The following is a 19,775-nucleotide window of genomic DNA, read 5'->3' on the forward strand; positions in this document are numbered from 1 at the left end:
AAGACGGGCAGAGGAGAGGAGAGGAGAGGAGGGGAGGGGAGGGGACGGGAAGGGAGGGGAGGGGAGAGGGGGTATTTCTGCTATGAACAAGTATAGCTAGGTTTATAACTCTTTAAAAACCTAGTTAAACAATATTAGCGCCACAAAGAAAACATATTTATTGACTTGTTACAAGGTAATATTTCGCAATAATGGTTGACTTATTCAGCAATAGAGTGTTTTGCTTATTAACACCACTCATGCTCCCATGCAGGCTCATAATTTTGCTTTAAAACTGGCTGTGTGGTTCTATTTAGTGATGATCTGGTACAGAGTGTGCATAGTACAGGTAAGGCACTCCCCGCACACTGTGCCCGTCGTTGCAATGAGGGGGTCCCTGCTTCTACTTTTTGTCTCTAGGGGTCCGGACACACATATAAGCACTGACTCCACCCCCGTGAACGCTACAGTACATTATCAGCATCGTTATTTTTGCAGATCCACCACTTCTCGTTGTTGATCCCTTACAGAATGTAAGATTTGCTAAGGTTAAGGAGAGCACGTAGCATTGTCTTGTAATTTGTGTGGCTGAAGTGCAATGCAGGTTTTCATTATCTGCGCTGTGGTTTACAGGGTGTAAGGTCTCTATGCAGTGGTTCTCCCATGAGGGGCACTAGCAGCATCTTCACAGATGCACGTGAAAGAGGCTGCCACATCGTGTTAGAATAATAACAACAATATTACTGGCAATATTAATAGCTGGTTCTAACTAAGGACTCCAAAACCACACAGAAACGCCTCCAGAAACACCTCTGGGAGGGGTTGTGTTAAAAAGCAAGGACTGCGGACTGAGACTAGGCATGTGGGGGTGACAGTTGATGTCTGCCGAGGTTAAAAAAAAAAACGTATTGGACATAACTAAGATGAACTTTAATATATATATTCCCCAGTGTGATAATTTCCTTCCTTCCAATGTGTGGCGCCAAACCCTAAGTTATTATTTTATATAGAGCAGGTGGGGTTGACCGCAGCTGAAATTTTGCACTCAAACACAAAGCCGGGTAAAGGAACCTTGAAACACGACATCAAAAAAAAAAAAAAAAATGTATTATCAAAAGCCAGACCAAGAACTGGAATGATTTAAACAAAGGGGCTTGTTACCGGGAGGTTCCCACTTCAACCCCAGCTCAGCCATTGACCCACTGTGTGGGTTTGACCCTGAGCAGATCACTTGTGCTCTGTCCTGTTGTGCGAGTTGTGTCGCTTTGGAGAAAAAGGTCAGCTGAATGACTTTACAAAAAAAACTTGCTTACTGTTTATATATATATATATATATATATATATATATATATATATATATATATATATATATATATATATATATATATATTTTTTTTTTTAACAAAGCCAGATCAAGACTTGGAGTGGAATCAGTCCTGAGTAGAGACAATCCAAATCTGCAGGGATGTGTTTAGTATCTCTATTAATAATGGCTTATAAAAATGGAAATAAAGTCAGCGTAATCATGTCAAAACAGTTGATGGGTTAAGAACTTTCAATTTAACATAGCAAGTCGGTAAAATCTTTGGAAACTGTCAAGCAAAAACCATCACGTGAGGCTTCCGATTGGAGCGCGTTTTCAAAGCCTCGACTCCAGTCCTTAATCAACTCCTACCTTTCTGAAGGAGACAAAACGTCTGTCGATTTAACAAAACTAGAAGCGGACGGATAAGTTGTGCGTTTCAGGTCACTTCAGCGGTCTCTTTGTGATCGTTAGGATGCAGCCGCAGAATATGGCTAATCAGTGGAAGACTGCGCATTGCGCGATTTCCGTGAACGGTGCTGTAACCATCCACGGAGCAGACATTGCCCCAGCTGTGACTCATAGGCATAAGCAATTCGGCAAAAACACAGGCAGCCGTTTTATTTAACAAAAATAAAAACTAATGCTTTTTTTTTTTTTTTTAAACACCTCGTCACAACCTTTACTTTGACAGCAACCCAAAGTCTCTCCCTTCCAAACCCAAGTCTCTACAGCATTGAAATCAAATTGAACAATTCATTCAACAGCCCACCAATCAGGACCCAGTTTCCCCAGTTCCAGCCCCATTCTCGCATGGAAATTTACAGTCATGGAGGCCCAAAATGAACCCTTTCCTGGGTTCAGTTAATGCACACATTTAACATCTATAGAACTAACACTGGCGAACACGAATACAGTAAACACATTTAAACAGGACCTAAGCTGCCTGCTGACTATTTATACCCTGCACCTGGTCCTAATTTTCAATACTCCCCAGGTGCGGGTGATAATTAAACAATAAAATAATTAACAAAAATGTGCATTCGCACATGCTTTTGGCAGGGAAACTATTAACCCCGCCCCCGCCATGTTACAACCTGTACCAAAATCTGACCGCATACCTCTTTCAATCTGACAGCGTACCACTTTCTGACAATACACAGGTCGCGTTTTAGTATGTGTATCAGATTGTGACGGTGTACATGGGTACAAAATAAATAAGCTGTTTATAATCAAATCAATAACTAAAAATTAAAGTGTATTTCCAAGTTAGGGGTTTTCAGCCCGTCACAGCTTGGTTGTGTTTGTCTGTACTTTTAGCTGAGATCCGGGGGATCACTGTGTCATGCTCCTCAAACTAAGGGCATTATCGTCTTGAAAGCAGCCATCGGGGCTCAGCATTGTCGACTGAACTTGATTAGATGCCAGAGTAAACTCAGTTCATTTCAGAAGAACATTTGAGAGGAGGCGTTACAATTTCAGCAGCGGTGAGAAGAGGATGTGAATTTACAAGGAAGCTCGTGCTAATCATTTGCAAGCAGCAAGCAGTGGCCTGCAGGCCTGTTATTCAAACCAGTGTATTCTTTTCATATCTTTGTAAATATTAAACAAACCTGTTTTGTTGCAAACCTACAGAACAGCACCGCCCAGCCTCAATAATAATGTAGTGTAGTAAAGCACAGAGAAGACAATGAACCAGCCCCCTTCTCAAAGTGTACTGCTTTGGGACCCCCCTGGTAAAAGCACAGCACAGTGTAGTGAAGCACAGAGAAGATAATGAACCAGCCCCCTTCTCAAAGTGTACTGCTTTGGGATCCCCCTCGTAAAAGCACAGCACAGTGTACTGAAGCACAGAGAAGAGAATGAACCAGCCCCCTTCTCAAAGTGTACTGCTTTGGGATCCCCCCTGGTAAAAGCACAGTACAGTGTAGTGAAGCACAGAGAAGATAATGAACCAGCCCCCTTCTCAAAGTGTACTGCTTTGGGATCCCCCCCTGGTAAAAGCACAGCACAGTGTAGTGAAGCACAGAGAAGATAATGAACCAGCCCCCTTCTCAAAGTGTACTGCTTTGGTGTCACAACAGGAGTGAGTCAGCATGTATTATTTTCCACTTTGAAATTCAGTTTAAGGGGCGATTCAAAAAAGAATGGCTACATCAGCGGAAGCAGAGGGCAGCGGTGCTGTCTTGCACTGGAGACACACACCTGAAAGAATGGGTATCTATTTGTTTAAAGAACGAGAATCCTCCTTGGAACAACGGATACGAAGAGGAAGTGGAGCAGGGCGTGGAACCTGAATAACGATTCCGGTTGTTGGATTTGTGTGAGAGAATCAGATACTGTGCTTAAATTAAACCCTGATGTTGCCTGTGATGGAAATGCCCCTGTGATCCACTGGTGTTGCACCAGAAACACAGCAGTACTGTTTAGTGATCCTTTCTCATTCTTCTTGTGCACCCAAATACACGTTTCCCACAGTAAAAGCACAGCAATGTGTAAAAAAACTCAGAGAGGTCTGCTAAAGCATATGGAAGCATTGTAAAGCACAGAGAGGTACGTTAAAGCATAGGGAAACATTGTAAAGAACAGAGAGGTATGGTAAAGCATTGGGAAGCATTGTAAAGCACAGAGAGGTATAGTAAAGCATATTCCAAAACAAACATGCTCTTCTCTGAGCCACACCCAAACCTGTTCCCATGGCTTCTCTGCTACTCTAGCTGAGGGTTTGCTTTCTGTTGTGTAAACAGCTTCTTTAATATCGCTGTGTTTGCTCTTGAGATTTTAATGCTCTGGTTCAAAATTGGATTTGTATTCTGAACCTGCACCAACCCAAACCCAATGTGTTACTCTTGAGATTCTGAGACAGTGCCACTGCATTCTATATTATACTGAGAGGCAATGGTAGCACAAATATAGAGCAGCTACAATGGGATGAGGCTGCCATTGAAAGAATGGAACCACAATGTGTTAACTATACCCTTCCCCAATGATCTTCAATGTAGACAGATAGACAGGGGCACTACAATGGCCATGGTTCTGTATTATACTGAGGGGCAATGGAAGCAAAGGTATAGGGCAGCTACAGTGTGGTTGAATAGCTAGTTTCTTCAGGGTCAAACACTGGGATTATACTGTATGTGAATTGTGATCGTGTATCAAAATGTGCAAATGAAAAGAATATTGATTGAAGGAAGCTTGCCTTGGACATTGTTTTGTGCGTTAGAGTAAACCGAGCACTGTAGCAAAACCTGGGCTAGCATGTTTGATCTTGCGTGGTTTGGGCATTTTCACTGAGCCGCGCAGAAGCAAACGATAGCGCCCTGCAAACAGCTGCTTCTCTGTTGAAGGGGATAGGATTTCAGACAGCTTTTCCAACAGGCTGCAGCTTTGTCTCATCTCTTTAATAGTTCAATTCGTGCAGGTTTGAGCTTGGATTCACCTCAGCTGATTTGCAACTTCATTCAAATGATCTTCCCACCTCCACCCCCACACTGTAGAGTCACGCTCCCTGCGCAGCAAGCATTAGGTACCCCCACACCCTGACACCCCCACACTGTAGAGTCACACTGCTTTCAGGATTTGGGGTCCTAATAGCTGCTGCACAGGGAGAGTGAATCTACAGTGTGGGGGGGTCAGGATGTTGGGACCCTAATACCTGCTGCACAAGGAGCGTGAATCTGGAGTGTTGGGGTGGAGGTGGGAAGGCCGTTTTAATAAAATTTGTTTTATTAGTTTTACTGTAAAGGTTGTGTGTTTAATCACAAGCAGATCAATACACTCACACACACACACACACACACACACACACACACACACACACACACACACACACACACACACACACACACACACACACACACACACACACACACACACACACACACACACACACACACACACACACACACACACACACACACACACACACACCACACACACACACACACACACACACACACACACACACACACACACACACACACACACACACACACACACACGCACACACACACACACACACTCACACACACACACACACACACACACACACACACACACACACACACACACACACACACACACACACACACACACACACACACACACACACACACACACACACACACACACACACACACACACACACACACACACACACACACACACACACACACACACACACACACACACACACACACACACACACACTCACACACACTCACACGTTTGTTTAAGGGGGTGTTACCAGCATCCTCTTGCTGGATTATTTAACCCCCCAGCAGAACATTCTCTCCCTCACTCCTGTCCCAGGTATCAGTCTCTTGAGCTACACAGGTAAGGCTCAACTCATTTTATTGTCGTTATCAGAATTACTTGAAGCGCTTTCTGTCAACCTTCGCATTTCTTACATTGAACTGATTTTCTTTGCCCTTGACTAGACCCTCGCTTTTGTTGGCTTCTATTTTTTTAATAAAATTTTTCCGTCAAAAATGTTTATCTAGCGCACAAATATAGAGTAAATGAAATGCATAATGTATGGATAGATATACATTTTTATACTACAAGCATGGGCATAGCTAGCATGGGATACGAGTGGAAAACACGAGTGGAATAACATGAGTGGAAAAGCATGAGTGGAATAACATGCTTAAAGGGACTGGTTTCGAATGTGCAGTTTAGCATTTATGTTTTTTTCAGGTAAGCATTTCAAAATTTGGGAACATTTGTTGAATAATAACTGCAGAAAATGATCTATTTTGAAGGTGACAACGCTATTGTTTTTGCTGTAATACGTAGTGTTTTTCATTAAATATCTTGGACCATGAAATACAGTGAAATACTGTGAATAAAATGCAGCCCTAACCAAAGTAGATTGGCTCACCTCTGCAGTGCATGTTACCTTACAGCACAAACACCTTTAGTCTTCAACCGACTGTTCTTCCAACTCTCGCACCCAGCTCACTCGGTTTGGAGACAGCGTCATAATTTCTGTAATGCCTATTTAATTTGCATAAAAACGACCGCATTTGCATTAAAACGATTGGATCACTCCAACTAACAGCAAACGAGCCATTGTTTCTTTCTAGTTTCATAGCGTTCCAGTTTTACCCCTCTGAGAAAAAAAAAAAGGTTTTCTCCATGAAAGACCCCTTTACAACGTGTGCCTCTAACCGCAGTAGTGTTCAAAAGTTTGGCAACAGCAAATGGTTTCCAGCAAGACTAGGGCTGGGGATTGCATTGCCTGTGTTTCCTCACTCAGACCCCTTCCTTACTAAACCCCCCTGGTATCTCTGAATAGATAATGGTCTCCTCTTTGAAAATACGCTAAGGGTTTAAATGAACAAGACATCTATGCACTGAGAGCTAACAGAAACGCAAATACAGGGGTAACATGTTGCTATAAGTATCTGTAATGACAGTGTATTTATATAGTAGTTACTCAGTAAATACATGCATACTTACACAATTGCAATGCTATTATGCATAGTTCCAATGTACATAATGTGTATAACATAACACAAAACCCTAACTTTAACTATAACCCTAACCCTAATCGTTTTCTAATACAGTTGTATACTTACATATATCCTGCAAAAAGATTTCCCCATTAAGTACATTGTAGCTATGCATAATAACACAGTAGCTATGTGTAAGTACACATGTATGTACTAAGTAACTACCATTCAATTACACAGTAATCAGAGACACCCACTGTAAAGTGTTACCCAACTTTATCCTAACGCTGATATAGCTGTGCAGCTGTGGTGATGGGAGATGGGTGTCACTGACAGGCTAGCTCTGTTCACACAGCCCCCCCTCGCACTGTGTTGAGTTTTCTCAGCAGCTGTTCAACGTGCCTCCCTGTTTCCGTAGGTCACAGTTCCACCATGGCCGCTCCGAAGAGCACCGCCCTGGAGGGGAGTCTCAGGACCATGATCGAGGTTTTCCACTTCTATGCCATGAGGCAGGGAGACCCCCACTCTTTGAATAAGGCAGAGTTCCATGCGCTGGTCTCCACAGAGCTGGCCAACGTGCTGGCGGTGAGAGACACTTACACCAGACTTCTGCAAGTGGATTGAGACATAATAAAACGTTTTAAAGAACATAAATTCAATCTTTTATTGATCAGTTTGCAGTGGCACAATGAAGGAGGGGGGAGCTCAGGGGGCTGATTTTCCTCTCATGCAGGGGGGGGGGGGGGTGGCGCTGATGTTTTTACTGCTGTTCGGCGCTAAAAACTTTTATACGGGACACTTCATCCGTTGGGTCACTCATTCGCCCATGGGCTTATATAGAGGCTGGACCTTCTCATCAGACACAGTGTACCAAGATATAAGTCTGTGACCCTGTGATTGCACAGTGAGCATGTCTGTCTCGCTGTCTGTCTGCAGAACCAGTCGGACAGAGGCAAGGTGAACACTCTCCTCTCCTCTCTGGACGCTGACAAGAATGGAGAGGTGGACTTCGAGGAATACATGAGCATGCTGTCCTCGCTGGCTATCAAGTGCAACCAGCTGCTGACTGGAGCCCCGGCTCACAGACACTGAGGAGAGCAGCTGCCTTCCTGCAGGGTTATACTGTTTCCCCTATTATAATCATAGCAACGTGTAACGAAGTACAGTGAAATCAGTGTATGGCAAGCATTGTAAAGCACAGAGAGGTACGGTAAAACATATTAATAAGCATAGCAATCCAGGGTAGATTATGGTAAATTCATTTTATAGCCAAGGGAAAAGCATGGGGGGGAAACTGCAAAAATACTGTAGTCAACTTTGCTTGGGGTCATTATGGGCTTTTTTGAAAATACTTTTGGCATTGTTAGTATGGACGGTGATCTATGAATAAAGATAAAGGAAGGTTGTTTGGAAATCTTGTATCAGTCCGTATTCAGCTGCATGCAAACTGATGGCCTCTATACACCGCTGGGGAGCAAAACGCTCAATACATGTTTCTAGGGTGGTCCTTATAAGGTCCATCCTCGGCAGGGCGCTGTCCAGACAGATGCAAGACTCACACATTGCACACGCGTACGCTGGGACACAATGACACATATGAAATGGCTCGATTCGCAAACTCAGTTCATAAACAATACAAAACCCGTAGTCACACATTGCAACTGCTAGCAATCCAAATGAAATGTTTATTTTCCACGTACCACCGCCTGCAGTAACCGACACGGATTCCAGCCTGACAGTATCTCTGGCAAGCCTTAGCGAGAGGCTGGCTGTGTAGGCTGTTGACAGAGGATTCGACACCCTCCCTCTTCACACACAGTCGTGTCAATACACTTCCCGGATGTGCTCGCATTTCTGTTTATCTGGTTTTATTTGGTGAAAGAACCTAGAACACGCCCGTGACACGCTTTTACAGGAACGAGGAGGACATCACCAATCACAATTGTGAACCAATGGTGACATGACCACGGGGGTTCTAAACCCACCCCTCCTTTAAACAATGCATTTGAGAAAGGTGCTTGTCATTGAACTTACATTTAAGACACACTGTTCATCCTTCCATCTGAATTGCGATTAAGCATTTCATTGCCATTCATTTTCCTTTATTATTCTGTATGTACTGTTGATGTACATCAATGGCATCATCTTTTTCATCAGTACACTTTGAGAAGGGGGCTGGTTCATTATCTTCTCTGTGCTTCACTACACTGTGCTGTGCTTTTACCAGGGGGGATCCCAAAGCAGTGCACTTTGAGAAGGGGGCTGGTTCATTATCTTCTCTGTGCTTCACTACACTGTGCTGTGCTTTTACCAGGGGGATCCCAAAGCAGTACACTTTGAGAAGGGGGCTGGTTCATTCTCTTCTCTGTGCTTCAGTACACTGTGCTGTGCTTTTACCAGGGGGGATCCCAAAGCAGTACACTTTGAGAAGGGGGCTGGTTCATTATCTTCTCTGTGCTTCACTACACTGGGCTGTGCTTTTACCAGGGGGATCCCAAAGCAGTACACTTTGAGAAGGGGGCTGGTTCATTCTCTTCTCTGTGCTTCAGTACACTGTGCTGTGCTTTTACCAGGGGGGATCCCAAAGCAGTACACTTTGAGAAAGGGGCTGCTTCACTACACTGCGCCAGGAGATCGACATTGTTAAATAAACTAGTCCTCTCTTATATTAATTGCTACATGAACAGGTCCTATTAGTAACCCAACAGAGTCCCACACAAGATTAGTGCTATGAGAAGTGTGGTCAGTTCATTGAGAGCAGTATTTCTGAAGATAGTTTAAACTTTTAACACCTCTGTTCAGAGGTCCAGTTTTGTTTTTTCAGCTCAGAAGCAACCCTCATACTTCTATAATAAGTTCTTCTTCTATATAAATTTCTCAACCCATTTTTTTTTTTTTTTTTTTAAAAAAACAATCTTTAATACAAATAATCAGAGTCAGAGTGTTACGAATTTTATTTTTATATTAAGTATGTGGTTCTTAGAGAAATCAGCCCGCAGCGCCCTGGCACTCCGAGACACCGGCACCGCGCCTCTCTCCATGCCGCAGTCCGCTGGTTTGTAAGCCCAGATCAGGGGGGGGTCTCCGCTCACTACTTCTTGAGATCCTTGAAGAAATCGTTACACGCCATGGTGAGGGCACCAATCAGGACAATGTACTCGTTGAAGTCCACCTGCCCGTCTTTGTTGGCATCCAACTGCTTCATGATTCCATCAACCGCGCCCTTGTCCTTGGGATCCTGCATTTGGAAAAAAAAATAAAATAAAACAAAGATAAATAGAAGCGCGTCGTTCCTCTATAGGATCTACAGCTCTGGTCTACAGTTTTGCATCGCCCTGTAGAATGAGCTACTGTGGCTTCATAAAGTCCAATGAAAGCTGGTGAACGCTAACATATTGAATTGCATACCGCCATGTAGCTTCCCCCCCATAGGGACAAAACATGGAAAAATGACATTTCAAAATCTGACATCAAATCCTGTACTGGTACTCTAGCTTCCTTCTGGTAAAACTTTGGAATATCATTTTGTACTGTATTGCATTACATAATGTTAGAAGTGTGCTCTTTTTTTTTTTTTTGCAAGCGTCTAAATTACCGACCAATTTTATACATGTGCTATTTTCTATCAGAACTGTATGGTTTCGTTAGCTCGGAAGGAATCTCCTCCTAGTAGCGGGGGAGTGAATACCGGCACCGGCGCAGGAGTGGATGAAAGCGCTCAGCAGCGCGACGGGAAGGGACTCACCCCGAGGAAGTTGCCCAGCTCGTTCTTGATGAGGTCTTTCAGCTCCCCGTTGCTCAGGGTGTACTTGTCTCCCTCCTTGCCGGAGTACTTGTGGAAAACGCTGATCATTGCAGCCATGGCGCCCTCGAGTTGAGACATGGTGAGAAATTGAGCGGAGTGCGAGCTGGCCCGAGAGGAGAGGAGAGAGAATTCACTAACACTCCAGAATACAACAAGGCAGTTTATCAATTATCATTCTTCACATCTCGATCTAGAGCAGCGCTTCCCAGCCCTGGTCCTGGGGGGAGCCCCTGTGTCTGCTGGTTCTTATCTCAACCCAGCTCTCAATTACTGAACTAGACCCTTAATTGAACAGATAATCTGCGTAATTATACCTGTAATTATTTTCAGCGCTTAAAAGTTGCAGAGTTCAAGTTACAGCTAACCTGAAAATATGCAACTGTTTGAGCCAAGCATAATTAATAGCCTAATTAAGCCAATTATTTCTTAGTTCAGAAATAGCCGAGCAGGCTGGCGCGGTTTAAGTTTTAGAAGTGGCACAGCGACTTGCAGGTGAACATTCAAAACAGCGTCCCTCGCGATTTGTATCATGCTGTCTGAAGAAAAGAAGCGAAAACCTTACAGCCAGTTGAAACAGTACGTGTTTCAGTTGATCACACTACTGTTTTTGAATGAGCTGCACTCCAACCATCTACTTCTCTATAAGAGAGAGAAGTAAACGTTAAATTTACATATTGATTCGGTTTTTAATATCAAAGCTTTGAATGTTTTAAAAAAAAATGAAGGAGGAGAAAACAAAACCATTAACAAGATGAATCGACACTGGAGCAGTCGTGACTATTACAGGAGCACACGGTACAGGTGTCTTGTTGACGTCAAGGCGACCAGACAGGGCGTTGTCTGCTTGTGTAATTTGCCGTGCGGGCCACCTGGGGGCGGTGTAATCCTCTGCACGCCCCCAGACTGGAACTGCTCCAAGAGATGAAACATTAAGCAACACTACGCCCAGGAAGAACAACGGTTTAAAAACTCAAGAATCGTGTTTTCAGCAAAACAAAAACAAATAAATGGGAAATACAGATCTTTGATTCAGGTATTTGTAATGTGCAAACATTTTAGAAAAATTAATAATAAAGTAATCCTTTACCATACCTGCGTGCTTTACAATGCTTCCCTATGCTTTACCATACCTCTCTTTTATAATGCCTCTCTATGCTTTTACTAGGAGAGACTTGCACAGGATGGGCTTAATCCAGGCACCAACCTAACCAGTACTAAATGACTTCGTAGCGGGCAACACAAACTAAATCGCGCTTATACAATTTCAATATTTTCACACACTTGTTAGAACTGAAACTAGCGGACACGAACAGGCAGTGGAGCCGAGCTCAAACACGTTTTCTGATGCGCATTAAACAAATCTGGCTCACTTTAATGGCTTCAGGCCATCCTTGCCAAGCAAAATTAAGTTGGAGAATTTACCAGTGACTCAACGCTAAGCAATGCAGCGCTAGTCTTGAGAACGGACCGCTAGGAGAGAGAGTTTATACAGCAGCTCTAATCGTGCAAATCCAGTAAGACAACCCTATTAGACTTTAACCAGTGCATTATTCTTAATAAAGCAGGTTACTTTGTGCGCTGTCGGGTAAAAGAGGCACCGCCCTTTAATTGATGAGCCGCACCCTGCTTTAATTCTGCAATGAACACCTGGCCGGAGCGGACAACTTGGCAAGACTTGTTTGAGAGCGGTTTGCTTTATTTGTTTGTAAATAAAAATAGACCACCTTTTGGCTTTTTATTAGGATTTAAATAGTGCGCGTTAGATTTCCCTAACACGGTACTAAAACATAAACAGGGGCTTTTTTTCTGTAACTAATACACTTGTATGTAAGGCTTACCTACTGCATACGCACTTCGAAACTTTATATCTGCAGGAGGTCACTAGCGCTGTTCTTCTGAATTTTTTCCCCCCTGCTGCGTTTGAAATTGGCAGAAGACCGAGGCACCGTTACAAACTTCTACGTGCGTCTATGGAAACGGATTTATAGCGGAACTACCGTATTTTTTACCAGTTTTGTACGACTCACATGCGTTTTAAAACGCATCACAGTTCAATGGAGAATGTATGTACATAAATCTACAGTAAAAACTACAGCCCTTTTATCAATAAACACTGGAACATTTGATAACTTTTTAAAAGTTTCCATAAAGTTCCCCCCAGTAATAATAATTTAAAAAAACCATCGCAGACCGTCTTACCTGAGCAGATGAAGACTAGTAAGGAGTGAGTGGGAGATAGCTGAGAGAGTGTCTGTCGGGTCTTAAATAACCCGGAGGAGCGCCCCCACCCCCCAAAACTGACAGTCCAATGAGAGAAGCCGGGCTTCACCAAGGAACGCATTTCTGAACCACCCCCTCCACTTCCTTCTGTCTTTCTATCTCCATTCTCTCCCCCTACTTTCCCTGTCTATATTTCTCTCCCTCTCTCTACCGCCCCCTCCTCCGTTCTGCCTCATTTTTTGATTGCGTGATTTTTGGGGTGTGTGGCGTGTGTGTGTGTGTTTGTTTTGAGAGAGAGAGGAGAGTCGGTGGGTTATTGTTATTGCAGTTCCACGCTGGTGTACACAGTTTTAAATCTATGATGAACACTCCCACTAAGACGAGCACCGATGGCCAGATTAATTAAATACGTTTACCAGTTTACCAGAAAATCAAGCTCTAAGAGAAGATCGTTTTTGTCCATGCGCCCCCAAACAAACCCCCCGGCGGATAACTATAAACATTTCTTTCTTAATGGTTATCAAACCAGGTCAAACCGCCCTGCTGTTAATTTGCATGCATTGAAACCTTTTGTGTACGTGCAAAAAAAACAAACAAAAAAACACATTTTTTTTTTTTTATTAAAACACTTTATTTAGTCTACACGGCATCTGGACAGACGACAGTGTGTTTAAAATTTTTTTTATATTAAGTACGATGTGGTTCATACAACTCAGCTGGCTGTGGTACAATGAGAGACAGCAAGGCTCCGGTACACAGTGCTCTACAGCGCACAGGATACAAGCAGCGACGCGAGTGAATCGCCCCGCAGCGCCCTGGCACTCCGAGACACCGGCACCGCGCCTCTCTCCATGCCGCAGTCCGCTGGTTTGTAAGCCCAGATCGGGGGGGTGGGGGAGGGGGGAGGTCTCCGCTCACTTCTTCTTATGATCCTTGAAGAAATCGTTACACGCCATGGTGATGGCGCCGATCAGGATAATGTACTCGTTGAAGTCCACCTGCCCGTCTTTGTTTTGGTCCAGCATCGTCATGACTTTGTCGACCGCGACCTTGTCCTTGGGTTCCTACATTTGGAATAAAAATCATAATAAATAGAAGTGCGTCGTTCCTCTTACAGGATCTACAGCTCTGGTCTACAGCTGTGCATCCCCCCCCCTGTAGATGACACCTGCCGAATTTAACATATTGAATTGCATACCGCGATGCTATCCCCCCCGTCCCCGTCTCCGTCCCATATAGGGACAAAAAAACAAAATGAAACATTTCGAAATCTGACATGAAATACTGTACTAGTATCATGGCTTCCTTCTGGTAGACTTTTGCAATATCATTTTGGAGTTTACTGGATTATGTTTTTTTTTTATTATTATTATGGATTTTTTTTTTTTTAAATTAACGTCTCAATCCTAAAATTCTAGGCGAGGCAAAATGTTTGGCCATAGGTGTAGACTAGTTCAAATTAGCTTGCATTCTTTATATTAAAATGAGTGATTTAGGGTGTGCTTTTACACAAAGCGAGTTGGAGACTAGACAATATGAAGGCTCGGTGTTCCAGTGGTGAAAGGGGCTGGTTCCAGGTTCAAATCCCAGCTCAGCCACTGACTCCTTGTGTGTGAGACCCTGAGCAAATCACATCACCTCCTTGTGCTCCGTCCTTCGATTGAGACGTCAAAACAAACGAGGTCCTATTGGAAGCGACTCTGCGGCAGCAATTGTGATGCACAGCTCACCCCCATGGTCTCGGAGTCGCACTGGATAAAAGCGTCTTTCTTTTAAATATGCATGTGCTATTTTCTATCAGAACTGTATGGTTTCGTTAGCTCGGAAGGAATCTCCTCCTAGTAGCGGGGGAGTGAATACCGGCACCGGCGCAGGAGTGGATGAAAGCGCTCAGCAGCGCGACGGGAAGGGACTCACCCCGAGGAAGTTGCCCAGCTCGTTCTTGATGAGGTCTTTCAGCTCCCCGTTGCTCAGGGTGTATTTGTCTCCCTCCTTGCCGGAGTACTTGTGGAAAACGCTGATCATTGCAGTCATGGCGCCCTCGAGTTGAGACATGGTGAGAAATTGAGCGGAGTGCGAGCTGGCCCGAGAGGAGAGGAGAGATAATTCATTAACACTCCAGAATACAACAAGGCAGTTTATCAATTATCATTCTTCACATCTCGATCTAGAGCAGCGCTTCCCAGCCCTGGTCCTGGGGGAGCCCCTGTGTCTGCTGGTTCTTATCTCAACCCAGCTCTCAATTACTGAACTAGACCCTTAACCCAACTGATAGTTCGCTTAATTAGACCGTTAATCGCTCTCAGCTCTTAAAGTTGCAGAGCTCATGTTTCTTATAAAATGTTAAAGCTGACTTGAACTCTGCCACGGTTTGTGAGCTGAACACAATGAAAGTGGTCTAATTAAGGGTCTAGTTAAGTAATAAAAAGGCTTGAGAACCGCCGATCTATAGAAAACCCATTTCATCGAACTGAAAACTCCAGGTTTCAAATAGCTGTAGCGTTTCTGCTTCCCCCTTCAGATAGCTCGGTAGAAACAACCAGGCAGACTGAGGCTGGTTTAGTTTAAAATGTGGCACAGAGACTGGCAGATGAATTCAAACATCAGTCTACCTCGTTCTTTGTACCATGCTGTCGGAAGACAGAAGCCAAAACGTGACTTTAAAATGCATTACAGTTTTATAAATATATAGTAAAAAAAATACGCTTCACTTATCATTAAACTCACTCTGTTAAAGGAAATAACTGAAACATTTGCCACCTTAAAAAATAAAAGACATCGTCATTTGTCTTACCTGAGCAGAAGAAAGTGAAGTTTTGAAGGGTTGATAGAGGAGAGCCGGCTGTCAGGCGCTTATATAACCTGCCGAACTGGGAGGAGTCCCCGCCCCCAAAACTGACAGTCCAATCAGAGAAACCGGGCTGCGCCAGGGAACGCCCATTCTGGACCAAAATATGAACGCTGCCCAAGTTTAGGCAAACCCTCAAAAAAAAAAAAAAAAAAAAATTTCCAAATAAAATCTACACACTGCTTTGGAAACGCCGTGTCTTCAATGCAAGATGCAGTTGTAATTGGGGAAAATGCAATTTGAAATGTCAAAATAGGGTTAACAAAAAACAAGATTTTATAGGTCATCCAGAAAAATGAGCCCTAGTCAATAAAGGTACTTAAACAGTCAACACTTACCAGGTTTCGAGCGAGTCTTTTGGGCATTAATCCCAGTTCGGGCTCTGTTACAAACGCTGGCCGCTGCATAGTGACCGATCACTGGAGGAATGTTATACCAGTTCTCCCTGAGAGCGTTTGACATTTCAGAGAGTGTATGCGGTCTGATGCCTATCGTGGCATTTCAAAACGCCCTACAGTGATTTGTTATTTTAATAAAGAAGAGATTATTTTATTATCTGCATGAAATGAAAAGCCAAAAAAAAAAAAAAAATGGTATTTTGGTTTACAAAACTCGACGGTGTTGAGTTCTCGCAGTGAAATCGCGCAATTAATCTAACTGGTTTTCTGACAAATACCGTCTCTCCTGTCGGTATGTCACGCCAGCACAATTTGAATAATACAGAAGTAATGCGCAATATACTGTAGAACCGTATTGATTGGGATATGAGATTCGTTTTATATTGTTTTACATCAGTGTGTTTAATTACTGTAGCTGACCAGAATAGCGCCTCGAGTTGCTTTTCAATGGAAACTCTCTGGCAGTGACAGTATTTAGCATTTCATGCGCCAAATACTGTCTCCAGCACAGTTGAGTCCCATTGCAAATTACATTCCATCATTAAAAATTTCAAGGCAAAACCCTTAAAATGCGACCCCCCCCCCCCCTTTTTTTTTTTTTTTTTTTTTTTTTTTTTTAAGCAGATTCATGTCGCAAAACATAAACTACAGACATGCGCAAATGAATTCGCATGCGCGCTGACTACAAATGTCTTTTCTTCTGAAGACAGGATTTGGCTTAAAACTTTTTAAGCATTTAGAAATTGCACAATTAGGCGGAAACCGGGTTTGGTTGCCACAGTATAATTCTGACACTATGGCGCTAGCGCATGTGTTTGGTTGTCTTGTAGTTCACAGTTTCGTCTCTATATGGTTACTACTATTGATCGCTTATTAGTATTGATTTTGTTTGAAGTGATTATCATGTTGAATAGAGCCGCATGGTGTAAGAGCAAAACCAGTTGAACAAGACAAGATACTGGAAGAAAGAACTGGTGCTGTACTGGTAGGGACAGGTTGTCACATAATGTTTGGGGTGGTCACTTGTCACATGTGACACCCGGCCCAACAGTACACATACACAGCTATGACCAAACGCGTTGCCTCGTAGAATTTTAGGATTGAAACGTAATTTAAAAACAAAATAACCAGGTGTTTTATTAAACATCATGTAATCAAAGAAACTACAAACTGAGATCGCAAAAGTCTACCTGAAGCTATAATAGTACTCGGCTTCTAGATTTTGCAATGTTACTTTTTTCATTTGTTGCCCGTTTTTCATTTACTGTAAGTCCCGTTTACACAGAGAGATGGAGAGCTATACACACGGTTTCTCAACCCAATTATTTTTTTAAACAATCTTATTTAATACACACAGAATCCGACAGTGTGTCGTGAATTTTATTTTGTAGAAAGCGTGGTTCTTACAACTCGACTGCTGCGGTAGAAAGTCAATCGGTGACGCACAGCGCGGTGGAAAACAACATCTAACATTTTAGATCTTGCTAGAGGTGTTTAATCAGGGTTTGCCTTATAAGTAATTATACTGTTTCAGTCTTCGCCAAGATAAAGAAGTCTGACCGACCAGCCAGTCCAGTTTAAATCGCAATAGTGAACAGATTGCCCCAGGCTGGTTATCTTCTGTGAACAGTAATGCAGAACAGTACAGGTGCTTCGGTTTTGTGTTTGAGAAATACACCCACTTGTTGCTTCTAGAAAATCCGAGATATTCGACAGCGCCGCTTTCCCCTGCCAGGCGCTACGCGCTTAGGCTGCCCATGGCAACTGCCCAAAACTAAAAACGGTGCTTCAGCAAACATATTCTATATAGAAGAATAACGTATTGTGTTTCAAAGAAGCAGACGAACAAATTAATTTAATAACCGGCTCTTCTGTAATAAAGAAGACAGCGTGCCTGTCTGTCTGTTGCTTTATGGATCCGGACCCCGCAGGAGCCAGGGCAGCCAAACTCTGCACGGCCTCCTCTTTCACCCAGGGGAAGGTCGAGGGCTGTGTTTGGATCCAAAATCTCGACCCCCCGGGGTACTTTATTTAGTAACCCCATCGGTGGATCACTACAGTATGTATCGCAAATTAAAGAAAGACACAAAATCAAACAAAAAAAAACAACAAATATTTAAAAATTATAATAATACAAATGGCAAAACAACAAATAAAAATTAAGTTAAAATAAGGGAAAGGGGTCCGTGCGCATTATGCGACACCCAAGATCGGTAACTTATAGGAAACCATAAGGCTACAGTTCCCAATCTGTCATGCATGAAATATTGAAATATTGAATTTCCCCGGGACAACGCCGGGCACTTCAGCTACAAACACAAAGGCAGCCGGACAAGGAGGAGAGCGCGCAGCCAAACAAACTTGCAGGTTGTGTCGTTGTGTTTATCAAGAACAACAAGCAAACAAACACAAAAATCATTGCGACTCTAAGCTCTGCTGTCCTGTGCGCGCACAGTTGAGTTTAACAAAGTTCAAAGTTTGACTACATTCAAATATGCGGTCCACAAGTTTGACTAGATAGCCGCGCTCAGCCGTGGAAACGCCCTGTCCTTACCGGGGGCGACAGGGAGTGGAAAAGGTGATGTTATTCTGAACAGAGCCGGGTGGGGAGACCAGAGAGCGCCCTGGGAACCTCCAAACCGATTCACTCGCTGTTCAGAAGCTCCCGTGGTTTCAAACGTTTAGCAGAATATTTTGTTTTTAACAGTGATGAAACACGCAGGCACGCAAAATGTGAATCAGAAAAGAGTGTTTATTAATAACCAATATAAACCGCAGGCACGAGTCTTAACATATTATATCTGTAACTGACATATATAAAGACATATTCAATATATTTGTATTGGATATTTGGGTAACTAACTCAACATTTCAAGTTACATATTGAAGTAGCATTTCAAATTGATAACATAAGGGGAATATACAAATATACAGTATAATTCAGTACAGCATTTGCCCTAAATAACATCTTTTGATGTTTAAAACGACCACGTAAAAGAAAAAGGCTTTGTTTTAAACGCATTTGCATCTACTGCAATCAGGGCATCGATAACCTCAAGAATGAAATGTGCAGATAACTACATAATTCATCCACTGAAGTGTTCAAAGCCTTGTTTTTATTCTCCACGCAACGTTTGCAATAACATTCCCGGGCCAATCGCAACGAGCGTGCTAACTGGGGTTGATCCCGGGGTCAGTACGGAGGACGGTACTAAACCAGTAAGCCAGTTAATACCAATTTCAACCAATTTCACCACGCAGCTCAAGATCGTCCCCAGCTGCGTATTTAAACGAGTCTCAATAGCACCGAACCCAAAGTAACTGCTACTGCCCTCTAGAGGATATCAAAAGGCAATACTAACGTAGTCTCACAATTTCTATAGGCTCGAGGTATCGTACAAACTGGAACACATACATATGAAACATCCCAAAAATGTATTCGACAGCTTTCGTGAAACTATTCAAGATCACAAATTCTATTAAATGATTTGAAATCTTCTGGGGATAAAAAAAAGTCACAAAGTTTGGAACAAAACCAGTTAAAACTCCTAGTAAAACCAGAAATGGATGAAGCTGCTATGCAGTGGGAGTCTCAGTTGGATCCCTGGGGTATACAGTATTCTGCCAGTGCTTTTACCTATTGTTAGAATGTAGTTACCATACCCTGGTTTGACATGTTTATTAATAACAGACCCACTCTGTGCTTCACAGTGCTCTCCTGTGCTTTATTACACTTGTCAACGCGTTTAGCGTTGGGGAACGTTTC

The 19,775-nt window shown here is 43.1% G+C and overlaps 3 protein-coding genes across 3 annotated transcripts; 1 reads left to right on the forward strand and 2 right to left on the reverse strand.

Annotated features, from left to right (window-relative positions):
• The first annotated feature begins 5,512 nt into the window (after positions 1-5,512).
• On the forward strand, positions 5,513-8,152 carry LOC121309898 (protein S100-A1-like). Its single transcript, XM_041243070.1, has 3 exons — positions 5,513-5,617; positions 7,157-7,323; positions 7,675-8,152. Exons 2-3 carry the CDS (start codon positions 7,171-7,173, stop codon positions 7,828-7,830), a joined length of 309 nt encoding a protein of 102 aa, XP_041099004.1. The 5' UTR covers positions 5,513-5,617; positions 7,157-7,170; the 3' UTR covers positions 7,831-8,152.
• Positions 8,153-9,668: 1,516 nt separating this feature from the next.
• On the reverse strand, positions 9,669-12,848 carry LOC121309901 (protein S100-A1-like). Its single transcript, XM_041243074.1, has 3 exons — positions 12,743-12,848; positions 10,484-10,646; positions 9,669-9,976 (listed from the first exon to the last, which is right to left on the reverse strand). Exons 2-3 carry the CDS (start codon positions 10,619-10,621, stop codon positions 9,830-9,832), a joined length of 285 nt encoding a protein of 94 aa, XP_041099008.1. The 5' UTR covers positions 10,622-10,646; positions 12,743-12,848; the 3' UTR covers positions 9,669-9,829.
• Positions 12,849-13,369: 521 nt separating this feature from the next.
• On the reverse strand, positions 13,370-15,664 carry LOC121309900 (protein S100-A1-like). The gene is made up of 3 exons (XM_041243073.1): positions 15,558-15,664; positions 14,681-14,843; positions 13,370-13,827 (listed from the first exon to the last, which is right to left on the reverse strand). Exons 2-3 carry the CDS (start codon positions 14,816-14,818, stop codon positions 13,678-13,680), a joined length of 288 nt encoding a protein of 95 aa, XP_041099007.1. The 5' UTR covers positions 14,819-14,843; positions 15,558-15,664; the 3' UTR covers positions 13,370-13,677.
• Positions 15,665-19,775: the final 4,111 nt, after the last annotated feature.

This window comes from Polyodon spathula, unplaced genomic scaffold, assembly GCF_017654505.1.
Source record: "Polyodon spathula isolate WHYD16114869_AA unplaced genomic scaffold, ASM1765450v1 scaffolds_1573, whole genome shotgun sequence".
Classification (NCBI taxonomy): Eukaryota; Metazoa; Chordata; class Actinopteri; order Acipenseriformes; family Polyodontidae; genus Polyodon; species Polyodon spathula.

Bases quoted from the DNA above. Each gene is read 5' to 3' on its own strand.
- LOC121309898 (XM_041243070.1), top strand. From the start codon at position 7,171: ATGGCCGCTCCGAAGAGCACCGCCCTGGAGGGGAGTCTCAGGACCATG. The intron at 7,324-7,674 runs GTGAGAGACACT...GTCTGTCTGCAG, and splicing joins AGCTGGCCAACGTGCTGGCG to AACCAGTCGGACAGAGGCAA.
- LOC121309901 (XM_041243074.1), bottom strand. From the start codon at position 10,621: ATGTCTCAACTCGAGGGCGCCATGGCTGCAATGATCAGCGTTTTCCAC. The intron at 9,977-10,483 runs GTGAGTCCCTTC...TTCCAAATGCAG, and splicing joins AGCTGGGCAACTTCCTCGGG to GATCCCAAGGACAAGGGCGC.
- LOC121309900 (XM_041243073.1), bottom strand. From the start codon at position 14,818: ATGTCTCAACTCGAGGGCGCCATGACTGCAATGATCAGCGTTTTCCAC. The intron at 13,828-14,680 runs GTGAGTCCCTTC...TTCCAAATGTAG, and splicing joins AGCTGGGCAACTTCCTCGGG to GAACCCAAGGACAAGGTCGC.